Below are 13,701 nucleotides of genomic sequence, written 5' to 3'. Positions count from 1 at the left end.
GCGAGTTTAGCAGTACAGTGAAAAATTGTATTTAATGGGAAAGTTAATTGTTTCTAATTGTTTTATCGCTCAGTTGTCCAAAATCAGAGACGGAAGACAAGGGACAGAAGCCACGCGTCACTATGGTCGCCTGGAACCTAGACGATAACTTAGTAGTTACGGCTGTTAATGACTGTAGCCTCAAAGTTTGGGATTCCCACCATGGCAAGCTATTACATGTTTTAAAGGTAAGTTAACTTCATATCATATTCAGTTTATAGAGACTTAGTGTGATATTTCTAGATCTCCTGAGGATGAGCAATGATAGCTAGTACATTGTGAGACGAAACTTACCAATATTACACGGAGGTTCTTTGTTATTACCTTAACTTTCCCAGTGAAAATCAACCTCTTTTACTTTTCCAGTGAAAATCGACCTCACTTCAAGATAAATTGTGTCTATATTTGTTTTCTTGCCTGTTGCTTCTTTCTGCTAGGTTTTAATTAAGTTCTATGTATGACACCCTAATGAATCTGATGGATGTTTCCTTGAAATAACTGTAAACTCGATTTAGATATTACAACAATTGTCAAAAAGGATAAATCAACATATATTAATCACATTCAGTCAGGGAATTGAATGCTACTTGAAAAGCGAGAGTGTTACCACTCCACCACCACTTGAATACATCATGTTGTTAGTTATACCTTGTTTAATACTCGATATGAATTGAAATGAGAACTTGCTGTGAAAGGTCTTTACAACAGCTGAATGATAAGGACATTTATTTTTTCAATTAAAGGCCCACGAGGATGAGGTGTTCGTTTTAGAACATAGTCCTACGGATCCTAGAATCTTCCTGAGTGCTGGACATGACGGATATGTCATCATCTGGGACCTCAACACTGGCAACAAGATCAAAAGCTACTTCAACATGGTATGATATAATGATGGGAATTGGTTTCACTTTAAGAATCGATAATTGGAAACTTGAAACTGATCAATTAGCGATCATAATTGATTTTCTAAATTTAGCCCAGAACTGCCCTTTTGTAGAAAATTTATGTTTGTCTCAAGTACATGTATTACATGTCTTGGCCTTTGTTATAAAAAGTTTTAATACTGAACACAAAGCATTCAACAGTTGTTAATATATTCAGATGTCCTTAATCACTTGTATTCGACCTATGAATATATCACTTAAGTATAACATCAAGTACTTCTTTGTTTGGTAACATGACAAAAATATATGAAGCCAAAGATTTATGGACACTTTCAGAGATATCTGAATAACTGCCTTTTCAAAATCATCATCAATGATCAGTTTTATTTCATAATTTTTTTTTTTTTAAATCAACTAATTTCCGTTTATTTTAATATTGGGTCACCACTAGTATGAAACCATCGTGTTCTATTCTGTACAGTTTGAGGAGTTTATTTATTGTTCTTTTGTAATTGATAATATCGAACAATGCTTGGACTATATTCTAATACCTCTCACAATGCATGATTGTTTAAAGGAATGGTAGCTTATTTATTCACTGAAATAAACATTGTTTGTGGTTTAGTATGATGTTTAAAAAGTGCTTTTCACATTTAGATTCATAATAGCCCTTAATCCGAAAACAAAAAGAAATTTTACTTAAATGTATTTGCTGTTGGTTTTCAGATTGAGGGCCAGGGACATGGTGCTGTGTTCGACTGTAAATTCTGTCCCGATGGAAACAGCTTTGTTGCCACAGACTCTCATGGACACCTGCTACTGTTTGGATTTGGTTCCAACGAAAAATATAAAGAGGTATATAATTCAATCTATGTTCTAAACTGTTTTTCTACATAGCCTGAGAAGTATTTTTGGAAAATTCATGAAATATTTATAAAGTGTTCAACAAGTCTGTCCTGTCTAGTTCAATCCCAAATCACTACTACCATCCTAAATATTTTGTTTTCTTTAAGACTTCATTCAAACAACGTGCAAAGGTCATGCATGACAATACCACAAAGGTCTTTGTTTTTCAGGGTTCCAAGGTCGTCATTACTCTTTATCATAGAATTATCATATAAGTAATAATAATAAGATCAATTATTATAATTGATTGGACTTCATGCAAAATCATAAATAAGAATGCCTTGAATAAGTTAACCTCACATGATGTCAAGGTCAAGGTCACATTTACAATACATGAACAGAGTGCATTTGTCAAACATTGATACTAATTCGTATAGGAGTGTTCATGTCTTATAGATATTTTCTAGTTTAACTGAAATAGTTTTGATGAATTTGATTTGTTGTTATCAGATACCTCAGGAATTGTTCTTTCACACCGACTACCGTCCATTGATGCGTGACAGCAATAATTACGTTTTGGATGAGCAGACACAGCAGCCTCCTCACCTCATGCCGCCTCCATTCCTGGTTGATATTGATGGCAATCCTTATCCTCCAAAATTCCAGAGACTTGTCCCTGGCAGGGAGCATTGTAAAGACAACTTACTAGTACCTCAGATGGCTGTTAATGAAACAGGTATGGACTGCAAGATCTCATAATTTGGAATCACAACTATAAGATTTAATTGGAGAGTGGGATGTTTGCTTTAATTCATTATCATGTAAATTTTTATGGGTGACCTTTAAAGTTTTTTTGGGAAGCGGAAGGTGTTTGTATATAGGGAACCTAGAGGTTGGGAAGGGAATGATTATATTTGTTACAGATGAGTAATTACATGTACTTTGTGTAGGGGACCAAGAGGTTGTAGGGGAGCGGGTGACGGAGGATAATGACGAACAACTGATGCCCCCTCCTGTGGCCCCAAACAACCTAGATAGCCTCATCGAGCAGCTGCAGCGTGAACAGGACAATCGTTTGGCTGCAAGAGGTTCTCAACGGGTGGCAAGGTCAAATTCAGGTAAGATAATCCTCTGTGTAAATCAAATGTAATATAAATATTAATTGTAATTACTTTCTTGTGTTACTAGGGAATGTCTTTTGCAACTCCACTTCTGTGATAGCTCATTTGGTAGAACATTGGACAGTGTAACTTCAGTTGAAGATCAGAAGTGTAAATCTCCCTACCTGGAATGGTTCATGTTTATTATGAGAGGCCGAAATCACGTACTGCCCTGTGCCACTATCATGGTTGTGTCCTTTTTAGGAATACGTTACCCTGTCCCTAGCTGCTCTGGGTAGCCTGAGACGGGCTTCCTGTATGTTCTGTGAGGTAGTCACCAACTACTACAAGGATACTCATACTTAATTGACTGGCTGCTCATGGGATGATTAATCCAACAAATCAATAACCTTAGTGAATTATTGCTCGTTAAGTTAGAATCGAAAGAGTATTTAATACAATCAACACAACCTTTATATTCGAACAATCTCTATATCTACGTTCTTAGTTTCATTTTGACATTCCATATTAAAAGTTTTATATTTTAAAGGGATATAAATGACATCATGGCTTTATTTGACTATTTCAGATTTAGATGTATGGTTACTTTTCCTGTTAAATAGTAAAATGGTCTTTTAATTGTAGCGAGTGGTGGCAACCATGCTCACAGGGTTGGAATGAGAATGAGTGGAGAAACTGAGGGAGTGCGGCAGTCACTAGGCAACATCAACCAGCAGGCCACCCAGTCTGACCTCGCTGCCTGGAGTAGACGCATCATTGTCAAGGAGCTCCACCCTTCTGTACTCTCGTAAGTTTTCTCAGTTGTCTCGCTCCTGTAAAAATAAATCCATTTTATTTGGTGTTTTTAAAAGATATACTCCATTTTGGACTTATTATTTCAGTATTTTGAAAGATTTTGTATCTTAAACAAAGGTAATTAACTTATGATAAAATTGAGCAGTTTTGCTTTTAAAGGTGGCACAACTTGAGAGGCAAACTTGTCATAAGAGTACTTATTTAAATTTGTGATGCGAGGGCAGTGATCGATGTGATTTAAATTTGTGTTGCTACAGCAGTGATCGATGTGATTTAAATTTGTGTTGCTAGGCCAGTATTTGTTTGTGTTGCTAGGCCAGTGATGTGATTTTAATTTGTGTTGCTAGGGCAGTGATATGATTTACATTTGTGATGAAATTGATGGTAATATACATTTCTGCATAGATTGTTATATATCCAGTGACTATACTTAATGACCTATGCACTTCTTTGATGGTACTTCATGAAATTATTCCCCTTAATATACTATGAGTGATATGTCGTTCGTATTTTACAGGAGTTGTGAAGAAATGAGAATGGCCCATGCTGAAATTGAGGCAAAGAGGTTTCTGGCGGAGAGAAAGAAGAAACCATTGTATTTCCACCATGTATGTCATATTAGTCACAGCATAGCATACTTCATCCAAAGGCAATCAATTAGATTTCCTCAATCTGAGGGGTAAAAGTAAAAAACAAATGCTCTGAGAATTGTTAACTGCTTTATAGAGTTAGTTTGTAGTATGAAAAATATGGACCTATTCCAGGAAATTTTGACCACATAAGATTAAAGGACTAATATCTTTCAATATAGATATCTCAAAAATATGTTTAACTGGAATTATGATGTTTTGTTTCAGTCATGAGATGCCTTATTCACAAGCAATTACACCAACATATCTGTGTAAAGAGACTTGGAAATAGACACTGTCCATTTATAATACAGAAAGCCTGTCAAATCATATAATCTGTAAATTCCACAAAAGATATTCATTCTACCTTTAAATGATGTAAGTAATGAAAACATGTTTGATTTGAACATGACACTTATTTGAGATGAACCATGTTTGTTTCAGCAAGGTGAAGTGTCCACCCCAGTGACTCCACAAAACAAATCTCGGCGACGTCCGAGGGTTGGACAACATTCAGACACCACATCACCTGAGAACGAGGAAACTGCCACTAACAGACTCGCCACACGGGCATTGTACGATACAGAGGAGGAGGTAGGCAATTGTTTGATCAATAGTACAAATGGAGTGTTATGTTTGATCAATACTGGCACAAATGGAGTGTTATGTTTGATCAATACTGGTACAAATGGAGTGTTATGTTTGATCAATACTGGTACAAATGGAGTGTTATGTTTGATCAATACTGGTACAAATGGAGTGTTATGTTTGGCAAAATTATATACTGATTGGTTTGGTTTTTTGTTGTTGAATATGCTATCAACAGCTTAGGTTTTCCAAACAATAAAATAGTTTCAAAAAATTTTAATGTGGTTCACCAATCGGGTCACAAATAGACGTGAGATTGAGGATGGCTGGCCCCAAAATTTATGTAGTTTTCATTGATTGAAAATAGACAGAAAATATTGGTACATGTACCTAAGTTTGCAGTAAATTTAATATATTGTTACATGTCCCTGTGCAGTAAATTTGATTTATATTTACCTGTCCCTATGAAATAAACTAAATAAACTGAATTTATTGTTTATATATAATACATGTCCCTATGTAATGAACTGAATTTTTTGTTACATGTCCCTTGTGCGTTGCTTTTCTTCATTTTCAGCCAGCAGTTATTATCCCTTTTCTTGTATGACATAATATATTGTTTTTTAGGAGGATGAGAATGACCAGTCAGGGCTATGGAACAGTAGTAGCGGCAGGTGGGTCTCCTAAATATATATGTAATAATAGCAAAAATCCTTCACGCTGGGACTTAAACCTCTGGCTCTATAAGCAGAGAGCAAACCACTAGGCTAAAGGCTAAATTACATCTATCAGCTGTGCAATGGGATAACGAGTAATGAATGATGATGACATTGATAACATTTTGTAATCAAAGTCCACATCCAGTTTTGTCCAATGTATAGCTACTGGTTTTGTAATTCAACTGTCAAATTTAGATCAGAGTACTTGTAAGATGGCTGCTTTAGCTGATTTTATTAGAAATCAACCTAATCAATAAATTACTGTGTGAACTGTTAAAGAAATGTTGTACTCTGTGTTTTTCTCTTTTAATTAAAACTTGTGTATGTTTTCTCAGCGAGTCCAGTGACTACTCTGACTGGGTGGGCGACAACAATACCACAAGCCTACAGCCACCCAAGCGTACCTCTCTCCGGCGACGAAAACAGAGACGTATGACATCATCAGAGGAAGAGGAGGAGGACCAAAGTGATACAAACAATGACACAACGACAACTCGGCGACCAAGACCTCAGAGGAAAAAACCAGAACCAAAGGAGAAGAAACCAAATAAAACAACAAGGGTAGGTTCTGTGGACACTACTAATATTCATAGAAAGCAGTCATCTTGAAATAATTTCTGGTGAATCGATTAATACTATAGAACTGCTGTATATAATTTTTATTGAATTTTGTGTTATACAGAGACGACAGCAAATAGTAAAAAAGATGGGTGGGGTTGAGGAACTTCCAGAGGAGTTCCGTCCCCCAGAGTGGCTGACTGACACAAAACCGAGGAAGACGCCATATGTTCCTCAGATGGGAGACGAAGTGATGTATTTCCGACAGGGTCATGCACTCTATCTACAAGCGGTCAAACGCCATAATGCCTACAACGTCAACTCTAACAAGAACCAGCCATGGAACAAGTATCCTCACCTCAGGGTTAGTAATATGCACACATATCAGAAGGTCTCACCACTGTATATTTCATAATAAGGTTTTCCCTTGTTCTGATTAGAGAGAATGTCATGTGCAGTGTGATAAATACCATTTGGACTCCATGTTTCTAAATTTAACTACATATATTGAAAACATTTGCCAGAATGTTCAATTTTAGCTGATATGTTGATAGACAAGGCAATTATCAAAATCTTGGTTAATATGTACAAATTTAATGTAAAAGTAAGGACCTTTAGATTCGGTTGATATGGTATTATATCACCCTCAATTAATACTTTTCTACCAGGTTAATGTTATGCCTTACTGACCTCATGAAAGGTCCATAATTGATCAATATTATTTAGGATCCCATTAAAAGATATACATATATACATTGTATTCCTATTAGTAGAGGGGTGAGATATATTTTAACATATTTTTTCTTTATACAGGAACAAGAGTATGTGAAGATTGTTGGGATAAAATACGAAGTCCGTCCTCCCCGCCTCTGCTGTTTGAAGCTGGCCTTCATCGACCCAGAGACGGGCAAAACTTCCGGGGGTTCATTTAATATAAAGTAAGTCACATTTTGTGTACAAGAGCAGAGGGGTATCTCCCTACATTTCTGTCAACTTCGTACATTTTCATAATTTTAAGTACCTGTCAGAGATGGAAGTCATACTCTTTTAATACATGTTTTTGGTTGTTCTATTTGTGCTTAGTTTACAGCATCTTCGCTAGCCAAGGCTTCTGATTACGTTACACTACACGAACCCTTGGCGGATATAGTCGTGTTCAAACCGTCGCGCCCTGGAATCCCAGGGCACCCAATCAAATCGCGTTTTACGTTCAGGCTTGGTTTCGCAGTAAACAAAAATTGCGGCACCCAGTACAGAGCTACAATGTCGACTATGTCATGGCATTTTACCTATATACAGAGACGAACTATCTTTAGGGAAACATTCGCAGTGTTTGATCAATCTATTTAAGTCATTGATCACATATCTCATCAAAATTACACAAGCCTCCATGTGTGTTTGTAAACATCTCAGATGAAGTAAATCGGTAACGCTCGTTTTGATTGGTCGAAAATTTCATGCGTAAAGAGTGGTAATTTTGAATCTCCGCTAGAGGGCCAGAACTGACGACTATATCCGCCAAGGGTTCGTGTAGTGTAACGTAATCAGAAGCCTTGGCTAGCGAAGATGAGTTTACAGGTACTTGCCATAATTTATGAGGAAACTTAAATTTTATCAAAATTGTGTTTTAAATATTTTCTGTTTTAATTAGTCATCAGTTCATCTGAGCAACACCTAGTTTAAACTTCTCAAGTTCCATCATTGGGATTCAACTCTAACTTTCTTGAAATGATCATGAGATGGTTCCAATCAAGGGTTGTTATTTTTTGGGGATGATCCGAAAACAAGATGGCCACCGTGGCAAATAGTAAACTATACTTGCTACTAAGTATTTACACTACTAGGGTCTCTGAAAAGTCAGATGACCTTTATGACCAAAATTTTTGAACATTCATAATGTTTTTTCTTCCTGCAGGTACCATGACATGTCTGATGTTATAGATTTCCTTGTGCTCAAACAAACATATGATGTGGCCATGAAACGGAGATGGAAAGCAAGTGAGTAATGGTTAATTTTAGAACCTGTTGTGAGAATCCCTGTAATGATATTTGTACAGTTGATAACTTAGTAGTGAGGAAATAATATTTTTACAGAACTGAACAAAGAAAAAGGGAAAAAAAGCTTTTCTTGGTCTCCAATAAAATAAGATTTTGATTGAATTTGATGAAATTTTTCATTAAATTTGATGCAGCAATAGTTCAAAACAAATGTTACGACGACATCTAAAAAGTCTAAACTCTGTAAATTGTGGCTTTAATGAATTACCGTAAATATTCGGGTATAGTGCGCACTCGCGTATAGTGCGCAGGTACGTTTTTGAGGTTCATTTTCAAAAATTTTTTTTTTTTTTTTTTTTTTTCAATTTTCAACTGAGCGGTAGATGAATTTTAAAGCATAAGATGATAGGAATTTGTAACTTATGAAAGCTAATTTACAATGTACCACATTTAATTGGAATCACCGGTCAGATTTGACACATTGGATTGACAGGTTGTTTACATTATATCGCCACAGGCCTAGTCAGCTTGCAAATTGTAGCGGTCCCATCTACGCTGTTGTACCAACAAAATAATTAATCCTACTCTCAATTACCTTGTGATTTTCACGCAGGTATGGTCTCTTGTGGTATCTTTCCACGAACATACAAAGCTAATTAAGCTCAATTATAACAAGATTGAATAGTAAGCCGACTGCTACGTAATGTAACACAGGCCGCCATTTTGTATACAGTACGGAAACAAGCCTGCAGTCGTCGTGCTGGTCACAACTTTTATATCAATGAATTAACATGTGTAATGGATAAATCTACAGTGCAGACGATAAATAAGAGTAACCCGGTAGTTTTCACAGTCATATCGTATTTTATAAGGCCAGTTGGTCAGTGACTGCCGCACGAGATCAAGGCATTAGTGTTACCCGAGCCTAATTGCGCATGCGTGCTGTTACAGCTTCCGTAAATAAACAAGTTGAACATTATCAGTTTCTGGCAACATTCTGGATTTATAAGGTGATTAATTTAGAAGTATGAAATAACTAAGTACTGCTATATCATTTCAAGTTTTGTTTGATGTTAATTGAGATGTTATACATCGTTTTGGACCTGAATACGGGAACATGCTCAAGTGAGATCGTATGTGTACGGAACATGTGGCTCACGACCGACTTAGATAAATCCACGTAATTGCTGATAAATACACAATTTCAAGAAATTAAACATTAAAATAACTATTCATTTCTTTGATTATTTGTTAACTATTACTTTCTAAATGCTTTATATATGTTATATATATATATAAGTATTAAATCAATCCTGCTGTGAAAGGAAACGATCACAAATCTCAGTCAAATCACATCCATTCTCACTGGGAAAAGGCTTGTACTTGCGTATAGTGCGCAGTGGTCTTTTTCACTTGTCAATTTTTGAAAAAAAGTGCGCACTATACGCGAATATTTACGGTACTCTAATTTTTTCACAGATGATAGGTTCCGGTCTATGATCGACGATGCATGGTGGATGGGAACAATAGTATCACAGGAGCCATTTCAACAAGAGTATCCTGACAGCATGTTTCAATGTTTCAATGTCCAGTGAGTGTCCACCTACTAACTATTATATGTCTTTGGATGAAAATTTAAGAATTCTTTTAGTGACCATGTTCCAAATCGTAATAAATGAGTCTCTTTTATCTGTCTGTCTGACCACATTTACTGTTGAGATTGTAGATATGCAATAGGAGTTCAGAAGTTCAAGGTCACTGTTCTTAAAATAGAATAGTGGAATAGTAGATGTGTAACATTAGTTCAGAAGTTCAGGGTCACTGTTCTAAAAATAGAATAGTGGAAATACAATGTATTACAGTACAGGGATGTATGTATACAGTCTGACACAGCATGGCTCTTGCTCTCTGATAAGTGACCTGGTGTATACTGGTTTGTGTTGGGGATGGATCCTTGTAATATATGGTGTAAATGTTTAGATTAAGTGAACCTTATATTTGTTTGTTATAGCTGGGACAATGGTGAGATAGAGAAAATCAGTCCCTGGGATATGGAACCAATAGGAACATGTCGTAAGTATTTTACTTTAAGTTGTGGAATATTTTAACAGTTCCAGAAATGATGTTTTTAACAATTTGAAATACTTTATTACTCCTTTGCCTGATACATATTAAAGATATTCACTATCAGGTCATTGATACTGCTTAAAATGAAGTGGATGTACAATTTTCTTTCTGTTCATAGATTAATATAAATATTTTGTAAAATTTTGTAGCAATATGTTGAATTGACTATTCAAAATTTAAATTTAATTTGTAGTTGCACATTCCTTTTCATTCAAATTTCAACATCATAACCTGGATATTTTTGTGTGGGTGTTATAGAAATGCCAGAAAATTTATAACAATATATTTTGGAATTTACTGATAATTTGTTGTATTACAGAAATGCTAGAAAATTTCAGGCATTATATTGTGAATTCACTGATAATTTGTTGTATTGGTTGTCCATGTTCAGTTAACAATAACACCATGGATATATTTTCATGTCACAGAGATGCCAGATGAACAGGGAGGAGGTGTGCCTGTGACCCAGGAAGAGGTGAAGTCGCTGATGTACACACCCAATTCAGGGGAGTGGCCGTCATGTGGACGGGACGCAGAATGTGAACGTATTATAAGGTGTATGGAGGTGGTAATGGAACATTCTATAGCGGAACCTTTCCTCACACCTGTCGATCTCAACGCATTCCCTATCTACGCTATTGTTATTGAATATCCCATAGATCTCACCACCATCAAATCCAGGCTAGAAAACAGATTTTACAGGTTGGTTATCTCCCTTTATCTTTAAAAAAATGCATTACACAATTCGACAAAAATTCTTTAAAAAATTGTTTAAGCCATAATATTTTCGACTTCCATGTTTAGGGCCATTTCTCTGGTGAAACTAGTATTGAAATTTTGATTATTTGCTAATATATTCTCTTTGGATCTGACATTGTTGATACACAGTTAAATTGAAAAAGCATTATTTCAAATTTCTGATTTAATTTTAACCTTTTTTTTTTTAATTTTTGTCAAACTGGCATATATGTTGTTATCAGAATGGAAATATGGGTACATATGTTTATCATACATTCTCTGGAACACTCGATTTGTTTTTAGGAGAGTTAATTCCCTACAGTTTGATGTACGGTATATCGAAAACAATGCCAACACCTTCAACGAACCAGGGACACCTATTGTGAAAAGTGCCCAGATGGCCACAGAAATACTACTTAGAATCATCAGGTATAACATTTTAATGTAACAGATAGCTGTTAATCTATTAACCACTGAAACCCGCCGAACATTTTGGTATATAATATCAAGTATTGGAGTAAAATAAAGAAGTTTTTACAGTATGAGCCGAGGTCAAGTGCGAATGTTTAACAATGAGAATGTTTTAATTCACTTTTTAAAAGTTTAGATTCACTTTTAAAGAGTGTGAAATATTTTGTGTTCATGTTTTGAAATACATGAACCTGGTAATGTACAAGAATTTAAAACAAAATTGTGCGGTAATTTTTTTGGCAATAGTATCGATTTTGTTTTTAGTGATGAAGACTGTATAGACCCACATTCCATCATATCGGGGTTGTGTCAGGGTGAAGAGTTTAACTGGAGCTCCACAACCTCCGACAGTGACCGGGAGGAGAATAGTCAGACCAGAAAACGCAAACGTGTAAGTAAAATATCAAAATTGTTTGTTGTTTATTTCATCTTTAAACATACTTTGTCCAAAAATATGATGTTAACACAATTTTTTTAAATTTTTTAAATTTTTTTTTTTTTTTACATTTTAATGGACATATAGGTACGTTCTAATAAATTTTCTCCAATGGCAAACAAATTGCAAAGATCTAAAATGTTGACATCCTCACTTCAGTTCCTATATGATTATCCGGAAACTCCATATATTTCTTACATTTCCGATAAGTTCCTGATGTTTGGAGATTGATATCACCTGCTATGTTATTAAGATGTTGTACTGTATATGACAGGGTGACTCTGATACACCGCGGAAGAGACAGAAAACTGAGCAGCGACACAAGACTATTAATTCGTGGAAGGAGGAGTGTCTTCAACTACTGGTCACAATGCTCCACTGTGAGGACTCGGAACCTTTCAGGGAGCCTGTCAGTGTCGTCAACTATCCTGTAAGTTTAACTCTCTGGTTCTGGTAAATAATGGGAACGTTCAGTAAGAATTATGTCTTAACTTGAACAGATGATTTGAATAGAATCAATGATGTCAATCAGGGCAAGAAATGAAATCTCGGCGTCACTGGTCCTTTTACAGACTTTGGTCAAGTTTATTTCTGCAGAATCCAATTTAACTCAATTGATGGCATCTTGGATTATTCAAAAGGTACAGATCACAATAAAATTTGCACAATATGATAGTCACCCATATTTACATTCCCACAGACAAATCCAATGTCTGGCCCGTCAGACCTGGATTTGTCTTGCCCTGTACCTCTCATTGCTGCATCCTGCATTTATCTTCAACTATTATGACAGACAGGGATAGTCTCGGTACATATTTCACTTCAATTACATTCCCGCCTATAATATAATCAGACAAGTGCATTTCCTTTTGATAAAATTTTGAAAAATTCTTTCATTAGAGACCGGGTTGTGATATTTTGTTTGCCGGATAAGGGATTAAAGGATTAGATGATAAAGTGATCTTTTAATTTGTAGAATTACAACAGTATTATTGACGAGCCCATGGACCTAGGAACTGTCAAAGAGAACTTAGATAATGGAGAATACTCGGACCCAACGGAACTATGCAAGCACATTCGACTGGTGTTCCATAACTCTAAAGTTTACAACACCAACAAGCGGTCCAGGGTAAGTGGTTAATGTTAGTCTCTACATAAATTAGATGTGCATATCTAGTCACAGAACTGACTTGATATGGCGTATACAGTGAATATGATTGCAATGTCAAATTTAATCTCAATTTATAACTGATAAATGTATATATACTCTGTCATTTTGGAGTTTCCATCTAAAAATCTTATTTGAGAATTTTCTGTATTTTGTTGTAATGTTGACTTTAAAATGTCCTATAGATGGTGTCTTTTCAGACTTTAACGCTGATCTGTGTCACCAATGTATTGTTTGTGCTTTTGACCATTTATAAGGGTGATTCAAGATTCCTTCTCTCTCAAAAACAGATGTATAATTTATTTGGTCTAATTGTAATCATTGATATCTATGCTCACCATCAATGTTATCGATGATACATGAACATGTTGATGTGGTGTATAATTGTGATTTTGTAGATTTATACTATGACTTTAAGACTGTCAGCTATGTTTGAAGAACAAATAAAGGATATTGTGATTGACTGGAAATCTGCTAAGAAACGGATGTCTCGATCCAGAAGTATGACAGAAAAGTAAGCATTTATATATATACATGGAGTTTAAACATAGAGTTTGGTAGATGCTTATCACCATTAAATCATT

At 35.5% G+C, this 13,701-nt stretch overlaps 1 protein-coding gene across 3 annotated transcripts in view; it reads left to right on the top strand.

The window, feature by feature from the left end:
- LOC117327185 (PH-interacting protein-like) overlaps positions 1-13,701 on the top strand; it is a 36,130-nt gene that overhangs the window by 12,804 nt on the left and 9,625 nt on the right. For all 3 annotated transcript variants that reach the window (XR_004532591.1, XR_004532592.1, XM_033884040.1), the window contains exons 12-32: positions 74-227; positions 783-917; positions 1,650-1,778; positions 2,280-2,505; positions 2,720-2,887; positions 3,515-3,677; positions 4,203-4,293; positions 4,759-4,908; positions 5,530-5,576; positions 5,957-6,182; positions 6,304-6,543; positions 6,993-7,117; positions 8,095-8,177; positions 9,657-9,768; positions 10,189-10,250; positions 10,733-11,006; positions 11,346-11,471; positions 11,778-11,904; positions 12,224-12,379; positions 12,926-13,078; positions 13,516-13,631. Coding sequence is in view for 1 of the 3 variants with exons in the window: in XM_033884040.1 (XP_033739931.1) it covers positions 74-227; positions 783-917; positions 1,650-1,778; positions 2,280-2,505; positions 2,720-2,887; positions 3,515-3,677; positions 4,203-4,293; positions 4,759-4,908; positions 5,530-5,576; positions 5,957-6,182; positions 6,304-6,543; positions 6,993-7,117; positions 8,095-8,177; positions 9,657-9,768; positions 10,189-10,250; positions 10,733-11,006; positions 11,346-11,471; positions 11,778-11,904; positions 12,224-12,379; positions 12,926-13,078; positions 13,516-13,631 (3,063 nt within the window). In the remaining 2 variants the exon portion in view is untranslated. The remainder of the gene's footprint in view (positions 1-73; positions 228-782; positions 918-1,649; positions 1,779-2,279; positions 2,506-2,719; positions 2,888-3,514; positions 3,678-4,202; positions 4,294-4,758; positions 4,909-5,529; positions 5,577-5,956; positions 6,183-6,303; positions 6,544-6,992; positions 7,118-8,094; positions 8,178-9,656; positions 9,769-10,188; positions 10,251-10,732; positions 11,007-11,345; positions 11,472-11,777; positions 11,905-12,223; positions 12,380-12,925; positions 13,079-13,515; positions 13,632-13,701) is intronic.

This window comes from Pecten maximus, chromosome 5, assembly GCF_902652985.1.
Source record: "Pecten maximus chromosome 5, xPecMax1.1, whole genome shotgun sequence".
Taxonomy (NCBI): Eukaryota; Metazoa; Mollusca; class Bivalvia; order Pectinida; family Pectinidae; genus Pecten; species Pecten maximus.
Note: the sequence above shows the minus strand (reverse complement) of the source record. Positions and strands in the feature narration are given on the sequence as shown.